At 38.0% G+C, this 19,372-nt stretch overlaps 1 protein-coding gene across 1 annotated transcript in view; it reads right to left on the bottom strand.

The window, feature by feature from the left end:
- LOC131984693 (thrombospondin type-1 domain-containing protein 7A-like) overlaps positions 1-19,065 on the bottom strand; it is a 117,834-nt gene extending 98,769 nt beyond the window's left edge. Inside the window, exon 1 of the mRNA XM_059349610.1 lies at positions 18,912-19,065. Coding sequence (XP_059205593.1) covers positions 18,912-19,065 — 154 coding nt within the window. The remainder of the gene's footprint in view (positions 1-18,911) is intronic.
- Positions 19,066-19,372: the final 307 nt, after the last annotated feature.

Below are 19,372 nucleotides of genomic sequence, written 5' to 3'. Positions count from 1 at the left end.
ACGGATTTCGCTACAATGCAAGTTAATGGCAGTCATATCCCGTGGCTATTCCAACATACAAAGTGATCATGTACATTCACTGAGTGAATATTTAGAAAAATAAAACATATATTTCTCGCTAGACATGTGATCAAAATCCATTTTTATGCAGAAACTAAGTCAAAATATTGATTTTTTCACTAAAAATGAGAGAACTGTCCGCCATGTTTTTTGTTCTGACCGCCGGGACCTTGAAAGTCACGTGACTTGGAACAAATCAATATTAAAAAATATTAACTTGCATTGTAACGAAATCCGTGTCAGTTTCATGGAAATTTGAGTGATTCCGTGGCTATTCCACGGCTTTTGAGTAAAGCGAATCCGTGGCTTTTTCATGGATTCCTGTGAGACCAGGTTCGAAGGAATAGTGTTGTTCTCTGCAGGGCTCCAGACATCAATTTCTAGGTCATGAACTATTGCAGGTTACAGGGGGAAAATTGGAAAAGACCAACACGTCAAATACACTATGGTGAGCCTATGGAGCTACACGTGGAATATCGCTCTTCTTTACCATCAAAAAACACCAAATGAGGTAATATCTTGGGATGAATGCTGTTCATCCCTCCAGGAGAGTCTCACAAACAGCAATCAAGATGTCTGACACTGATAAAAGTTACAATATTTTAGCCAGTTGCTGTTAACGCTCCCAGGAAAAATCTGTCAGTTACAGTGGCAAGAAAAAGTATGTGGACCCTTTGAAATTTACCCAGGAGTGTTTATTATTAGACAGGAACTCCATGCTAGTTTTATACTGGTGTAGCTGAAGGATGATGACTAGACTAATCTCTTAGTAATCAAATCACCATGGTCAGGAAGCAGCTCTGTCAAGGTCAGAGGCACAGTTTGACAAATCTGACCCACAGCACCCCGCAGAGCTCCCTTACTCCCAATTGGCTACTGTATTTATTTCATGTCATGCAGATGATATGATGTGACTCAGTTACTCACTCACTTAATGAGGCTTATCACTCTCTGCTCCAGTTCTGTTATTTAATGTATTTATATAAACTTAGGGTAACTATATTTTTAAACCCCCAAACTGGGAGTATGCATGTTCATGCACAAGCATGTATGTGCCTATGCATGCTTCATAAGAGTTTTCATCATGACAAGATAATTATGTAAGTGTAACAGATTAATATAAACATGCTTTGAATTTCACTAGATCAATCATCCCCTTTAATTATTTCTTTTTTTTGAGTAAATCTCCTACTGTTGTGTTTTGGGGTCTCTGTGTGTATGTGTGTGTGTGTGTGTGTGTGTGTGTGTGTGTGTGTGTGTGTGTGTGTGTGTGTGTGTGTGTGAACGTGTTCAGCTTGGGTACGTAAGCAAATGCACAAAGGCCTGTCACAGTAGCACATTTTTTAGGACGATATATTTTCCCAGAAACTATCACGATAAACGATAGTATTGTTGAGTACTTCCTTTTCCACAGCAATGTTTTTTTAAATCTCAAAACTATTAAACATTGGAATTGAAATGTGGAAAATAAATATTAAAACATCCTAGATAAATAAAACATAAATAAATAAACTACAATAAAAAAAATATATAATAGACTCTCGGGCTCTGTTAACAGAAACTGTACTGAGATAAATATCATATTATTATGTATTATAAATAATTTATAAACAGCTGTTTCTGAGATTTTTTGGGCAATTCCTACTGCCTGTCAAACATTTGCAGTAAAAAAGCAATAAAAGTCTATGTCATAATGCGTCCACTAGAGTGGCGTGGCTCCTTTAAGAGGCAGAACAGTTAGCTCTGTAGCAGTACAAGTGTGTATGTGCTTCAGGAGCATTACGTGTTCACTTAGTGACCTCCATTTGTTTAAAACAAGCACTTGACACTCTGTGCACAGTAAGCAATGCTGGTTTGTTAACGATCAGCAGTGGACACTTTATGTACTGTTAGCATGCCCGTTTGTTTACAATAAGCGATGGCTGCTGTGCAGTTGTTGTGCAGCTGCTGAGCTGAACAGTGAAATCCGAAATGTTCCCACACCTGCTTTGGCACAAACTCCATTTATTCCACCAAACTTTCTGGAGTTGTGCAACCGTCAGGAAACTTAACTTCGAGTAACACACTCACTATGCTTCAACTGGCTAGCGTCCGCACTGTGTGTGTGTGTGTGTGTGTGTGTGTGTGTGTGTGTGAGCCGCGCCTCCCACGGAGCAAGGTTATAATAGTCTTGGATTTTTCATTAGTTTTAGTTTTAATTTCGTTGTGAATTGTTGTTTTCAAATTCAGTTAGTTTTTAGATTGAGTTTGCTAGTTTTAGTTTAGTTTTTATTTTTTGAAAATGCTTAGTTTTAGTTTAGTTTTTATAAGTTTTAGTCTTAGTTTTAGTTTATTTGGAATGGGCTTTGTGGTGCGGGATTCAAAGAGGTCGTAATAAATTGTGTGTTGAACATGTTTGCTCAAGCACACTTTGGATTACCATAATAACTGAACGGATTACGCTATCAGAAAAATTCCAGTGTTTTCTGACAGCTGAGAAGTTGCTCTTTACAGCCAATGTGGTGCCATCATGGTAATTTCACTGTGCTTCTCCCGGAAGCCCACAAAGCAGGAATACACACACTCAGCGGAGGAGAAATAGAAACACTGGATTATGATAAAGACAAAAACTAAGGACATTTCCACTATAATTTTAGTTAGTTTTAGTTAGTTTTGTAACCACAAAATACAGTTTCAGTTAGTTATCGTTTTTTTAAAAACTCTAGTTTTTATTTTTATTTCAGTTAACGAAAATGTTTTTTCAATTCTAGTTTTCCTTATTTCATTAGTTTTCATTAACTATAATAACCTTGCCACGGAGAGCAGGTTGACTAGCAGGAGAGGGACAGAAGCAGTGGGACTGACAAAAATGTTGATGGTTTATGTAAACAAACACGCATGTAAACAACAATTATCGAGTCCACAAAAACAATCGTGTCCATTTTTATATATCAAACTATAAGTGCCAACCGCCTTCAGAGGTAGACTCCATCAAATCAAGCTCAGCCAGTTTAATGTTCATTTAAGTTGTAATTTGCTATTTTAAAGTGATCTACCGAATGTAAATGATTGTAGTGCATCTGGTGTAGGTTAGGATGACAGGATAGGAGATCTCTTAACAAACACCCTAACGAGTTATGTTTTGGGCTCATGTTAAAGTGACAGTTCATCCGAGCAAGCAGAACAAACTCCACCGTTCTGCTTGTTACTTGTATTCATTCTGGGTTTTTTTTTATCAGGGAGCCAAGTCTGTCACACATGCCTGGCTAATGCATTGTGCATTTTTTTTTAACCACACAGTTATGGAGATGTTTCTGTGCTTGAATATTTAGTTTGAAAATGTTTTTGAGCAATTTACTGTACAACGAAAGGCTCTAACCTAATAGTTCATTCACACCAGTTTAGCTATATGAGTTGAGTCCAGCTGTATGGTCAGTAGTATTACAGTTTTGTTTGTTAATGTCTAAAGTCATTTCCTCTTTTTGTATTTGTTAAAAGTAATGAACTATGTGTTTACTGGTTGCCTCAGAGAGTCACTGTGCAGTGTCTATTCATTTGATTTAATTTATAATTTTTTTATATTTTCTGACTAAATGTCTGGTGTTTGATCATCCACGTTACTATCGTACTATTGATTTATGCGATTGGTCATATTATTAGTGATTCCTATTGTAATAGTTTATGCAATAGATCCTTATTGTGTCAAATAATTCATTAGGTTACAACATAACATTGTAATTTGGAGTGCCAAAACAAAAAAGCCTTGCCAATCATCTTAACAGGGAGCCAAGTCTGTCACACATGTCCAGCTAATGAACTGTGCAACCCACACAGATGACAACAGTAAAGTGCCAGAGACCGAGTGCTGCCTCCTGTCTCTGACTGCCAGAACACAACGTAGAACCACAACATGCATAGCCGTAACCCTGGTTACGTAAGCACTGAAATAAAGTACTAAATAATAATACAATTATTTGGGGTGTCATTCATTCCCGGCATTCCCCTGCATCCTGTAACACTCCAAATACCAAAACTGAAGATTATTCACATGCAAATAATCTTCCCACTATTAACCATGATTGCAGTTATAACAACAAAGTTAGACCAAAAAAAGCTGCCAGGGGACATAAGAAGCTGGAAAGAATGCACAGATGCAAAATCCAATGCAATCATACTGCAAAAAAAGAAAAGTTGGGTGAACTAAAAATTTCAAGGCAACAAACTTCGATAAAATTTTACTTGGACAATTAAACTAAATATTTTAAGTTTTGTTTTTCAGTCTGCTCAACTCTGAATTCAGATTTTTGTCAACTCAACTGTAATTATACTAATTTATAATTTAACATTGTAATAACTTTTAATCCAGTTACTTCTGCTAACTTCTGCCAGCTAATGTTGCGACCACAATTTTGAGTTAGCATTGATACGCTAATGGCTACTCTTGTAGCTGTAACAAGCAGCGCCGCTAGCATCAATTAGCCGCTAGCATCAGTTAGCTGCTAGCATCAGTTAGCTGCTAGCTTTCGCTAATGACCGAATTTAACCGCTTTCACGCATTTCACAACAAAGAAACAAGAGTTAGCAGAACTATTGTCCCTTGTTGTGAACCCCAACTTAAAGATATAAGTAACAACAACTCACAAACTTGTTTTTTGAGCAGACAACTGGTTTCCTTTGTTGAGCTAACTTACATTATTGCCCTAAATGTCAATAATTTATATTTCCAAGTTTTACCAACTTAAATCACTGTTTTAGGCCAAAAAATAGAAGTTGGCTTTTTTGCAGTGCAGAAAGAGGATCTTATAATTCAAACTTTTTTACATAAAACGTGTGTGGTTTAATTGATGATATGAAAAGCTTTGCAATCCATGATATGTTTTAAAATGGCATGAATTGTAACAGAATTACTATGAATAGGAGCCTTCCAAGTCCTGATGAATAATACAGTGATGACAAGAATCTAAATATTAAATAATTCGTACCAAATTATTGGCCATATGTTCTGTACTAATAATATTAAAGAGAAATCAGATTTTTACCGATGCAAAGATGATCAAAACACACCTTTATGTCTAAAAAAGTAAGGTAACACATTTGTGATTACCTCCTATAAATTCAAATTTCCCCCCATGGCTCAGCTATGGTAGTGCTCTTAACACACCTTTAAGGTGAGGATGGATAAATTGTAAATGTGTACACATGTACATGAATGTACATGCATTATATATGAGCAATTCACTCCTTAGTAGAAGCCCGTGTCGGTGTGTTTACTATGTGAAGATACCCAACAGTGAGCACAGAGACAAGGCTTTTAGATCATATGTCAGGTGAGGGTTAGGTGGAGGTGAGCGCAACAAGAAGGAAGGACAGGAAGAAGCATGTTGATGAAAAGCTCTTTATGCTGCTTAGGCCAATCCTCCGGCACGTTTCCCAGGACTGATCAAGCCACGCAGGGAGCATGAGTAAGCCAGAAGGGAATGAGTGTTAATCTGAGAGCAGGACGACATCTCTGATCGCTGTAATGTGGTTAGTTGGATTAGTATTGTTCTGGACAATTGGCTGCACCCACACAACAAACAGTTGCTTTGCTTTCAGCAGCCATCACCACTTGCTTCAATTCCCCCCATTCATAACATGCTCCTTTTTAGTGAGCAGCCACTGCTCCATGCTTTCCATGTTAGGGAAAGGTTTGGAGACTAATGAAGATGAAGATGGCCAAACTGCATGTACAGATGACATTACACTGTAACAAAGTGCTGTAAGAAAACAGCCAAATTGTGACAGTAACATACTGTTTTCATTAAAATTGTATTATACTGTAGAAAACAATGCATTCTGGGCAATATTTGTAGGTAGCTTGCCGTTTCCCATAAAATATATGAGATAATATATATATATATATATATATATATATACATATGTTTGTAAAATAGTGTTTAAATTGTTCAATAAAAAGTTTGCCACATAAAAGAGCACCCTATTGGCTATAAATTTTGATAGTTTTGTCATGCGCGGGTGCTAGTGCTGCGGTTTGATTGTACAAGTTTTTAGAGCGCATGTAAACAGTTTGAATAGAAAGAAATAGTTCAAATGAGAGTGAAGAAAATGTGCGTAAGCAGTACATGGTGTGAGCAGCGACATTTTGAGTGCAGGGGAAGAGGTCTAGAAGAGAGCAGTAAAACAATCTGACGGCAAAATCAAGTTATCCTGCTTTTGAACTGAAAACCTTGTGCTCAAACTGAAAATCCTGCTCTTGAATATAAAGATAGTAAATAAACTCCATACAACACTCACCAACGGTCAACCCCCTCACTGAGACTAATGAGGCACATGCCTGTTTGTTTATGTGCGTGCATGCGTGCGCGTGCGTAAATGAACGGCCGTTGCTGTGGCTATTTGTGCGTGAGTGTGTAATGACACAAATACATATTAGCAAAGAGGAGGGTGAAAGGTGAAATGCACTGTCACTCAGCTTGTAAGAGTATTGAGATTCTCAAGATTCTCTCGAGTATAAATTGTCTTTTACTTGTATATATATATATCTATATATACACACACACATATATATACATATATGTATTTATATAAGCTTTCAAAAATAGAAAGTTAATCTTTTATTTTTTATAAATGAACATAATGCAAATGAGTGAACAGTTTTTTTTCTTGTATGTTGTGTATAGTTTTACTTCCTGTTGTCTTCCCCCACACACCTGTGTCTCATTATAATTAGGCTTCCCCTTGTTATACCCTGTTTTTCCTCTTACCCTTTGTCAGATTGTCTTTGTCTCCCCCAGTGATGCCTGATTTTTGCCTGCCTGATTTTGGACTGTTACTGTGGATTACTGTTTTGTCGTTCCAATTTGTAACTTACTGGATTTTCCAGTCAAAGTTTTATTTTGTACACCAGTCCTAGCCTCAGCTATTTCCTTCTGCATAAGACTCGCTGTCCAGTATTGAACCGTTACACTCCCAGCTTTAACACAAAAATACAAATACTGTCACATACTGCGTACCCAATAAATTGTAAAATCAGACACCACCCAAGCCAAACTGAAAAGTGGCCTTAAACCTGGTTGTGGTGCTGTTCACTTTCAGTATTAAAGTACTTATTGATCTTTTTACTGCAATCCCTTCACCTTCACCACCACCAGTGGGCCGGCAGGTTTTTGGGCCAAACAACCTTTATTAAATTATCTTTTTAAATTTTTTTTTTTTTTTAATTTTGGTTGACTGATTGCCCAATGGCCCCCTCTGCTGTCAATCAATCAATCAGTCAAACCATGGCCCAACATGTCTTTCAGGCCGAATAACCTTTATTTTGGTTGAGTGATTGGCCAATGGTAAAAACAAGAAAGAAAGAGAAACAGGCAGAGGGAGGAGCAAGAGCAGAAGCCTTCTCCTCCTTGGGCCCATCAGCTGCCAATCAGAAGAGAGGGAAAGCATATAGGAGTCATGGAGAAATGATGAGAAAAACAACAACAAGCCCTCCAGGCAGATGCTGCCACACCAATGTGCTACACCAACTGACATGTTTAGCAGTAACAGCTGGACCTTTCTCTGCACATGCCGTTGGGTATGAAGTACTTCCTGTTGCTAAACACATGTAGCTTTCAAAATAAGAGCACATTGAAGCGTGAACAGAATCTGCCACATAATTTACAAGACTTTCAAAATATGATGCATTAAATAAACATACAAGAACAATCCCATACTTTACAATCAGGTAGGCAAACTTATTATCTTAACGTCAGTGTATATGATGAAACAGTGGCATGAGAATGTGCAAGAGACCATAAAATTTTAGTCTAGTCGTAATTTCTTGAAACCAGAAATGTTGAGTACCCTAAAGTTTTATTGCAGTAATGTCATCTATAGGCCTAATGGATGGAATTTAACTTGGTTGCTAAAAGTTGCACTTTGGGCAATTTGCATAATTAGCATAATAAGCCAATAAAGTCAAGACACCACAGGTGAATAGGGTAAAATAATTAAATAATAGATATCACCATGGAACTTTCTCAGTTGATTACTTATGTTAAGATGAGAAAAAAATGTATTGCATGTTTTTTTGTATTTTAATGTTTACATATGCAAATGAGGCCATATCTCATCAAATATTCACTCATTTGCATACAGACAAAATCAGATCATTTGATAAAGTCATGCTCAAAATATTTTCCCCAAGGGTAAACATGTATACTTGGGGGTCTGAGTTGAGTCTGAGTTTCATGGTGATATCTATTTTTTTTTTTTTTTACCCTATTCACCTGTGGTGTCTTGACTTTATTGGGTTATTATGCAAATTACCTTTTACTTTTAGCAACCAAGTTGAATTCCATCAACTAGGTCTATAGATGACTTTAGATATTACTATTTACTGTTGGGCCTATGGGGATTCTGACTCGACTATTTGGGCTTTTACAGCAAAGTTTTTCTTTGCATGCCCCGGGCCGGACCCCCTAGCTGGCTACTTTTCCCCTCTGGCTGTCTATTCCATGTCTGACAGGAAAGCCCTGATTCAAGGGAGCCCTAGGATAGTTGTTGTGTAGTCAGTTGTAGTGGGCCAGGTAGGGTCAAAATGCCAGGGCTGTTTTCTTGTCCCAGTTCAGCCCAGAGTGAAGGACAACAAAAGTTTCTGCAGATTCAAACAAACTGGAGCAACGACTTGTGGTAAATAGTGGGGCAGTTCTCCCTATAAAGACCCAGTCAGCTTGAGAAAGAACTAATGAATGGAGGCTTTTAAGGCATGTTTAAACTACACACACACACACACATGCACACACAGAACAACACAGAGTCTCTGTATTGTCTTCATGCAGCGTGCTGCTCATTTCAGGCCCACTGCAGCAGATGCTCATGCCTATGCGGGGCACAAAAGAAATTAAAGGCTTCTTTGGCTCATTCTTTGTTCCTCCTCTGATATCCCCATGAAACCCTCCCCGAACACACCGACATCACCACCACCCTCTTCCTCTCTCTCTCTCTCTCTCTCTAATGATGACATAACTGCAGAGCTGAGAGAGAGCTCCATGCATAGAGAGTTAACTGTATTGTGAAAGGGAATGTTCACTCCAGACTGTTGATTCTGAGATCGGGTCAGATGAGGCCATCATAGATGATATGTAATGCCCTTAAATCAAGCATGTTGAGAAAATTGTACATACTACTTAGGGCTGGGCGTGTATCGATATAAAATAAACATTGATATATCCTTAAAAGTGATATGGAATTAGATCATATTGATAATTCAATTTTACATATACATGCTGCCCATACTTGGGTTTGTCATATTTAGTTATTTTGTAATTTTAGTTATTCTTTTCCCATATAAATATATTTATTCCGGAAAAAGACAAAGAAGTCTTTTTTTATTTAAGATTTTTTTTTCTTAAATGTGCACTTTATGGAGCTTTGATTTTTTTTAATTTTTTTAAAAAGGTACTCCTGTTTTTACACAGTATTTATGTTCACTTAAATAAACAGTTTTGATAAAACTACTTGTGACATGTCATATTTGACTTTGACTGAACATTTGCTCTCACTGTGTGATAAAAATAATCGGGATATTTATTGTATATCGATATTCAGCCTAAATATATTGGGATATGACTTTTTGTGCATATCGCCCAGCCCTAATTCTACTCTTACAATGCAATACAGTTCATGTGTGCATTGCGATTGTGATGATTTCTGCAACCAACGCTCCAAACAGACGCAGGATATGCAAGGCAGCACGATTTGATTAGACTTACATGTCTTAAAGTCACGACACAGTTCAATTTGTTTTTTTTGAGTGTGAATTCATAAATCTTAACAGACCATTGGTTTTATGCCCTGACAATCAAGGCTTTAAATTGACAATCGCCAACCTGCCAAATGCTGGTAAAAATGAACTTCGGAGGCTAACATTTGTAAAATTACTAGCCAATTTGGCTGGTGATGAATGAAGAAAATAACTCTGCATCTGTTTGAGTCAGCAGGCTGCAGAAACGATGAGATGTCACGTCAGTGTTGCCAGATTGGTCTGTTTTCTGCCAAGAAATCTAGGCGGTTTTGTGTGTTTTTCTGGGAAACGTAATCTTTATCTGGCAACACGCTTGTAGAACTAATCCTACATTTCCCATGAACATCATGTCGTGACCTGTCATACGATGACTGGCTACGTGCCTAGCGTGCTCAGTATCACTTACCCCTCACCCCGCGCATTTCACTACTCACGGTACATGCACACTTTAATTATTGTTTGTTTTGATTTATTTTTTGTAACACAGCACATGTGTCGCCACAGTAGAAATCATTATAAAAATGAGCCTAATCCCTTTGCGCGAAGCAGTAAACACCATCTGAAAACTGAGAACTCAAATAATAATTTGAGATGCAGAGTACATGGTGTATAAGAGTTTAGAGCAGCTATTCTCAATCTTGGGGTCGGGACCCCAATTGGGGTCGCGAGATGATTTCTGGGGGTCGCCAAATCATTTTGGAAGTCAGCTCTGTCTCCACTGTGTTAAAGTGTTCATGTGTTTTAGTCTTTTTGGTCACTTAAGGTAATTTTGTGTGTTATTTGGTCATTTTGTGTCTTTTTCTGATCATTTTGTGGTCAATTTGTGTCTTTTTTTGATCATTTTGTAGTCAATGTGTGTCTTTTTTGTTCATTTTGTTTCCTTTTTTTGGTCATTTTTTTTTCTTTTTTGGGTGATCTGAACTGTGCGTGTGAGATTCTGTTCAGTGAGCGGGGGTCGCGGACAATATGCATGTTAAATTGGGGGTCGCGACTCAAAAAGGTTGAGAACTACTGGTTTAGAGCATTACGATACAAATTCATGAAATTCATTATTGAAAAAAGTGCTCAATTATTTCTTAAAAGTATAACATTTTTGAGCTGACACCAATTGTTACACACATTTGGTGCTAAATTTACATCTTTTGATGAATTTCTTTTTAATAAAAATTGTAAAAAATCGCTCCAGAATATTACATCAAGAAACCTTGAGGATCACAAAAGAAAAATCTACGAAAAAACTTATGTAAACTGCTGAGAAACCCGCGTATTGTCAATATACATTGCAAAGCCATGCATTACCTGTATGTCCTATAGGTCTCTAGTTTGTGGTTGTGAAGTTTCATTTTGACTGTGTGATTTTCCTAGTAATTTATACAATGAGGTCAAGTTTTCAAAAATGCTCTCACTACAATGAAATGGCTACTATAGGGACTCACATTATCACACTTAAATAAATTGGGCATACTTTACCTCACTTTCCAGTGATATCTAATTAATGCAATACCAAGACTTTGTAGGGACCCTGAATGTAGTAAGTAACAACACATTAGTGCATGAGAAAACCTAAAAAAAAACTTAAACTGTATAGTATTAGCATAAATTAGGCATGTATGAAAAGTTGTACCCATAGAAGCATTTTTTATTCAGATAACTTGAGGTCAGAGGTCAAAGGACCACTTTGAAAATGCCCATGTCAGTTTTTCCCTTGCTAATAGCCTAACTTTGGAGCGATATTTCCCCCTCTTCCTGACGAGGTATCACTGCACTGATGGACTGGACGGAATTATAACTTAGAAGATATGTATTAGAACAGTGGGCTGTGCTCTGTGCTCATGAGTGGGCTCATGAGCACAGTTCAGATCATACAAAATCAGTTGATACGACGAATTTTGGACAAATAATGAAGCAGACAACAACTAAAACATCTCCCTGTCTGAAAATATGTAACTTAATTTTAATTTTGTGCATGTTTATTTTTTCCAAAATGATTTGGCGACCCCCAGAAATCATCTCGCGACCCCAATTGGGGTCAGGACCCCAAGGTTGAGAATGGCTGTATTAGAAGATAAATAAAAACAAAAAACTTGGGTCGAAGTTAAATAGAATGGGGGGAGGGGAGGCTCGTATTTCATGGAGCCTTAAGTACAATCTAATGGTCTTTTCACAGCATTTTACATGGTCAAGAGTTTCACACCAAGTCCGACACAAGGATATTCAAATTCCCTGCATTCCACCGAAAACTCAAGTTTTAATAAACCCACAATCTAGGCTGTTTGTTTTCATGGTGGCATTTCTTCTAGATGGTGCTAAAGAAATGTTATTGAAGTGAGTCTCAATATGCTGAGCTTTACGACACTGTTGTATTTTATTATTCATGACTGTACTGACTCTAATATGCTCATCATATGTGTTTATTGTCGTTGATACAAAGCTTTATGGTCAGCTTAAGCGGCCAGCTCATAATAACTACCTCAGTGGATTTTTTTTTTTTTCAATGAAAGACAGTGAGCATAGCTAATTTGCTTCCATTGCTGCTAGTAATCATAATAGCAACAACACAGTGGAAAGCACTTACCTAATTGTCCCATCTGCCGGGTAAAATTGATCACTACAAGCAGGTGATTAGCCAATTTAACCAGTTTGTTGTTGTTGTTGTTTTTTTTCAGCAACACGAAGGCTGAACTGAACAACCGCTGCTGAACTGTTGGCTGACACTGACCAATGTCAATCAATATCTATATTATTATGTGTAGGTATTATGACATATTTACAACAACAGAGCTTTGAAGGAAAATAGTGTGGGTACTACATCAAGTCAAGTCAAGTTAAGTATAGTTTATTTGTCCCAACTTGGGCAATTTGTTTGCAGTCTAGGTGTATAAAATCCATAAAAAACAATACATTTCAACACACATACATACAACAGATCACAGCCTCATTATATATATATATCTAAAGATAAAACAAACAAAACAATAGTGCAACAGAAGGCAATTCCAGGTGAAGTGTCAACCACATAAGTCCCCAACCTCAACATCAACAACATCATCCTCATCGTCAATATCAAACTCATCGTCATCATCATCATCACTATCACTATCAACATCACCATCATCGTTCAACCAGGTTCAGTTCCCTAATGGAAGTGGCCTGCATGGCATGTCTGGAGAAAATGTGTGGTGCATTATAAAGTGCAAAATACAACAACTGAGATGACAGACTATTGAGTAACTAAAGGTGTATATAAAGAAAGAAAGGGGGAAAAATCTTGCTTTTAAACTTCAACAATTCATGTCAGTTCCTAAATGCTTTCTGAGTGTTGATAAAAAAGGTGATGTGACAGTGGTAAACATGCCCCTGTCTCAACTTTTGTGTAATGTATTGCAGGCATCTAATTCAGAATGAGTGTAAACTTACACTCAACAGTAAATTTTATCACTTTGAAGTATATTATTAGTATAGTATAGTAGTATAGTATAGTATCGTGTTTCTAGATTGCTTTTAACCCTTAATAAGGCACTCATTGAAATACTTGCAAATTCCAAATTTCAACCCTAGAGAATAGAGGAGGGGGGTAATATTTTGAGAAAAAAGTTTACGAGATTAAAGTGGCGAATCTATGAGAAAAAAATGTGCAGATTTATGAGATTTAAAGTCGGGAATCTGCAAGAAAAAAGTTTTTCTTCCCACTTTTTTCTAGTAAATCTGCAACTTTTTTTCCAAGCAGATTTGCCACTTTAAATCTCTTCAATCTGCTACTTTTTTTCTTGTAGTTTTGCCACTTTAATCTAGTAAATTTGCTTCCATATGACTTGTTAGTCTGACATGGTTCTTCATTGCTCTGTAATGTTGTAACTAGGGTTGCAAAATTCCCGGAATTTTCAAAGACGGAAACTTTCCATGGGAATTTAAGGGAATTAACAGGAATTAATGGGAATTAACGGGAATTTATGGGAATAAACTGGGAATTTTCAAAATTGAAGGTTGGCTCTTCGTCACTGTTTGGCAACACCCACACAAAGGTTCGCAACAGGCTCACAAATGTGAGAGTGGAAAAGCTGGTTGGCATTCGCGCAAACCTAAGGCTCTTTGAGCCTGACACAGAGCCATCCTCAACAAGGCTGGAAAGTGACACTGAAGAGGAAGACTCAGAGTTGGATGTTGAGGAAGGGGACATGTTGTTGGATGTTGATGAGGAGCAGGAAGAGTCTATTGACTGAGCAAAAATGCAGAGGATTGCTTGAAGGAAGATTTGCATGTTTAATGGAACGTTTTGGAGGAAGAGTGGCATTTTTCATTTAACATTTTGAATGGGACTTTGTGGAGATTTTTGGATGGGGGGGGGTGCATTTTTGAATGAGTGGGGTTAGGGGATGGGTGATATTGAACCCAACACTCCTGTTTTTGTTCATCCATGAAACAAGTAATTAGAACGTGTTCTACTCTACTTACAAATAAATCTGTTGAAATATCTGTTGAAAACATTTTGTATGGATGTTTTCTTATGACTTCTGCTTATATTTATGCTTGTATATAATATATTCCCAATTAGTTCTCCTAAATTCCCATTAATTCCCATAATTCCCATTATTCCCATGGAAAGCTTCCAATATGGAATATTTCCAAAATTCCCAAGCTTAACTTCCCATGGAAATTTACCGGAAATTTTCCGGAAATTTACCGGAAATTTTCCGCCCCTTTGCAACCCTAGTTGTAACTAAAGTAAACTGACAAGTGTTTATATTTTTAGCAGTTTAACCTTTTGATCTTCTTGCTTTACATGTTTGATCAAATGTTTATCTGCTCCAGTGATACTCAACAACTGGGCCCGAACCGGCACTGGAGCCATTAATGTTGGTGTCTGAGCTGCAAATATGTGATGTGAAAAGATGTGATCAACCACACAGTTGCTCCACTATTTGCTGCCAGTGCGGCCAATGAAGGACGGTGCGCGTCAATGCACATTCAGTTCAACATCCTCTCAGAATGTTGGATGTGAACTGAAGATCTGACCTGAGTGTCCACCCTCTGTCTATCAGCACTGAAAACTGCCCATCTCGGCCAAATACTTAGAGGAAGTGTGGCTGTGACAGGTCCCCCAAAAGAGACTGGACGAAACAGAAAACAGACACACCCTCCTCTTTTAGCTCATACTAATCATTAACACTGTAACATGAACATTGTAAATACCTATACATGTATATTGTATATATAGTAATTTACAATATACATGTAGAGGTATTAACAATGTAATATAAATTGTTTATAGTATATATATATATATATATATATATATATAATTGTTCATAATATTTGTATGTGACTATACTGACTATTCATATATCTATATCTATATGTATATATATATATATATATATATATATATATATATATATACACACAATTGTTCATACTAACTATCCAAGTCAAACTGACCCATTAAGGGGTAGGACTAGATATGTTTTTTTACTTCCTCCTGCCCCCTTTCGAGCTTGCAGAAAGTGTCTGTTTTTTTTGTTTTTTTTTGCTTTTTTGTTTTGTTTTTTATTTATTCATCTATTAATATTTAAACTTGTTTTTTTGTTTTTTTGCTTGCATGTTCGAAATAAAGACAATCAGTCAATCAATCAATCAATCAATCAATATGCCCACATTTCTCATTGAGAGATAATACAAACATGCATACACAATACAATATCTCTATTAGAGGTAGACCAAAACATCGGGCGACTGATATATCGGGCCGATATTTGCATTTTTTTACTTGTATCGGCATCGGCCGATCGATTAGCCCATTTCACTGAGCCAACAGCAGACAAGGCTCGGTGCAACATCTGCCATTCTCTGGTGGGCTGCTGCTGATACCGGAAAAAAGAAAAACACATCAAATATGTGGATCATCTGAGGCACCACCACCTCCAGGCCTAGAACAACATACAAAAAGGAAAGGAAGATCGAGCAGAAGAATGTTTGTTTTTTTAGTAAATGTTTCTCTTTTGTTTAGATTGAGACTTGTGTAACATTTGTTATAATTGTGTCATTTTTATCATGTAAATAGAGGGAGTAAAGGCGATATCGGCCTCAAGAATCGGCCCAAAAAAGTCTGCAGCACATATCGGGGATCGGTTAAGACTGATTAATTTGTCAAAATAATCTGTATCGGCCTTAAAAAACCTGTATCAGTCGACCACTAATCTCTATTTCTCTCTCCTACCAATGCTGTAGGCAGCTTAAAGAGAATTCACCTTAATTTTGTAATAGAATGCATTAGACATATATATTTGAGGGATTTTTTATCTTTTCGAAAACGTATCTTAACAAATCCTTTTTTTCATTCCCTCTCTAGCAAAAATTGTTATTTCACCATGTTTGAGCTTCACTTTGCAGAATGCTATGTTTTCACATCCACACTGTAACAGATTGCTGTAAGAAAACAGCCAAATTGTGACAATAATATACTGTTTTCCATTAAAAGGTATTATACTGTAGAAAACAATGCATTCTGGGCAATATTTGTAGGTAGTTTGCCGTTTCCCATAAAATACTGTAATATACCATAAATAGCATTGCATTCTGGGAGTTATGGAAGAATCAACAGCGGTGAGGCTGATAAAATACAGAAAGCTGCTGTATTTCTAGAGGAGACATTCAGCCAACTCTGGTCTTTCCTTTCTTGGAACATCCATTTTAATACTGCATTTCTTGAGCAAATCACTTAATCAATCATCAATTAAGTTGAACTATATTTTATTTGTTAGATGATGTTTGCAGTATCAGTATTTTACTGTCAAATCAATACAGGATTGTACTGTAATTCAGTATGTGGTTTTATCAAAGTAACATACTGTAAGGTAAATAACAGTAAATAACTGTAAAATTAACAGTAGAATGCTGGCAACCCATGCTGCCATTTTACTGTTAATTTATAAGACAACTGTTTACAGTGCATCTGCTACAGAGGAAAACTTTCATAGATTCTTGATTTTAGAATGAGGTTGTGGAAAACCCATAACACACAGGTAATGTTATTCAACGTACACCAAAAGTGCATCCATCGCAAACAGGTTACCCTAAAGCCTCACGCTTGATAGGCAGAGATTTTCTGTTCAAGGTAAATGCTAACCCGCCTGGCTATTTGAGTCTAGCAGGTTCCATCCACCAGTAATTGCCATTAATTTCAGCATTGGTGCCGCGTTTCTGTCAGCAAGCCCAACTAGCATCAGGGAGCTAAGTGCTGACACACTTAAGCCAAGAGGAGACATACATAAACATGTCTACACAGTATCTAGGTTAGCTTTGTCTGGCCAATCTGCTCTGGTTTCACTACCCTTAATCTCCTCCCCTGCCTTAACACGGTGGGAGGTACAGTAGATAATCATTGGATTTCCATTCCTTTGCACAAAGTGGGAGCAATGGAGCTGTAAACAACAATGCAGTGTATAAACAAGTACTGAGGTGCCTGGAATTCTGAGCCAAAATTAACAATAATTATTCATGTAGGTTTAATATTTTCCAGGGCTAACAAGCTCTTGGTTTCCCTCATAACTTTTGCTCCCCCAGACTGAAGGCAAGGAACACAGGGAATTAATTTTGTTGTTGGAAAATCATTTACGGATAATGTGAATGAGTGAATGGATCCTATAGAATTAGACAGAAACATAACATGTTTAAAGAAAATATTACTTTTAGTGTCCACCCACTGAGATATTTCACCAATGTAACAACAACAACACATGCATTATCAACAGTTACATTTCTTCTTATTGGTGATTACAACTTTGCCCAAATAAGTACACAATTCAAAACAAACACCATGTATGTACATACTAATATCTTAGCAAACATTGATTTACATTTGAAACAGACTTTAAAAAGGACTGATAATTAAGACCTGCACATCTTGGATATCTGAAACACATAATAATCAATGTTACATTTCAGACTTCAGGCTATGCCAGTATTGATCCCGTAGAGGCTGAGCTGCATTGTCAGGACTATAAGCATTGATTAGCTCCTTCTGGTGGGGGGAGTTGCAAGAGCCCAGTAAAACGACTACAATGATCCAGCAAAACAGAGAGAGATTATAAAATAGTGACAAAGAGCATTGATCTCCATCTGCACCTAAAGGGCACCCCTATCCAAATGGGGGGGTTGGGGGGGTCCATCGGCCTTTTCCTGCTCCCATCACTCATCCTCCTCCAATACTTGCTACACCATGCATCAGCATTGTGTCCTTCTGACCATGTGCTGCTCTCTCACAGTGAATGAGCTTCGACCAGTGAGAGGCACCACCCAAAACAGCAGCAGCGGACAGCAGTATTGTAGTCTGTTGTGCTGCACAGCTGTGTGCACTGTTAAGCCCCTGTGCTCACAACACTCTGGTTTAACTCATCAGCATCTAATTCTGCGTTACTTTTGCACAAGTCAAACGAATGCATCTGCACTGAAGTACTACTGGGTGTACTACGGAGTGTTTTCACTGCATCCTTTGCAGCGCGCGTGCATTTCCACCTCTCCGAAAAGAGCCACATGCAGCTACAGTACACACACCACGTCTCTTCAATTGCGCGTATGTCAAACTATGATAAATGAGTCAATTGCAGCGCAGGGCAACCAATAGGTCTCAGCTGCCTCGGTCCAGAACGGGGGGAGTACTGCCAATAGACATCCAGCCCTCAGTCCTGCATGGGCAAAGAGACATTCACCTCGGGGACTGCAGTAAATATGTTACCACACCATACAGTAGCAAGATGGCTCCATTGCATCAACCTCTACCACATGTATGTCTGCAAGAAAAGAAATGGGGCTCATGATGGGGCTCTTAAATTTGCAGGACGCTTCTTTTTAAATAATCAAAAGTTAACAATACAATAAATAGAAATATAGCTATCCAAAACCGCAAAGAGGGACACTTTGAGCAAGTTCACCTGCTCTCCCTGCACCCTTTAAGACGCTGCAAAAGCATTTTGCTTCATCAAGACTAGAAGAGTAGTAGTGGATGGGACAAACAGTAATTCATCCACACGCACACACACACACGCCCCATGGATGGTGGGGAAACAGTAGAATAATAGAGAGTGGAGCATACCTCTTTGCCAGATGTACAGGTGTTTAGTTTCCATCGCGGTTTGTGCGTTTATCTCCCAGATGATGATAATAAGCAACGCTATCCTCCAGAGACAGGGGAGCGATAACCCTCTCCCGACCCCAGGCGTCCCCCCAGCTCTGCCGGCCAGCCCCATGGCCCCTGCACGGCAAGTACACTACTGTAGTTCCCAACGCAGTCAAGAGAGATGAAAATAAAAATAAAAACAAGCCTGGCCCGCGATGTGTGTTTTCTGCTTCTGCTTTGTCTACACCAGTGCGTCCAAGAATAAGTAATCCCAGTCGAACAGGGCCGAGGTCCCTTCTCGTTATCCTCTCTGGTTCTCTCCTGCTCTTGGTTCCTTAATGAGAAAAGCTAGGTCTGGTAGCGATAAAAAAAAAAGGGGGAACAATAGACCCCTAAAGCCTAGCCTGCTGCTGTGTGCCGGGCTGATGCAGCGCCTC

Source organism: Centropristis striata, chromosome 14, assembly GCF_030273125.1.
Source record: "Centropristis striata isolate RG_2023a ecotype Rhode Island chromosome 14, C.striata_1.0, whole genome shotgun sequence".
In the NCBI taxonomy this organism is placed as follows: domain Eukaryota; kingdom Metazoa; phylum Chordata; class Actinopteri; order Perciformes; family Serranidae; genus Centropristis; species Centropristis striata.
Note: the sequence above shows the minus strand (reverse complement) of the source record. Positions and strands in the feature narration are given on the sequence as shown.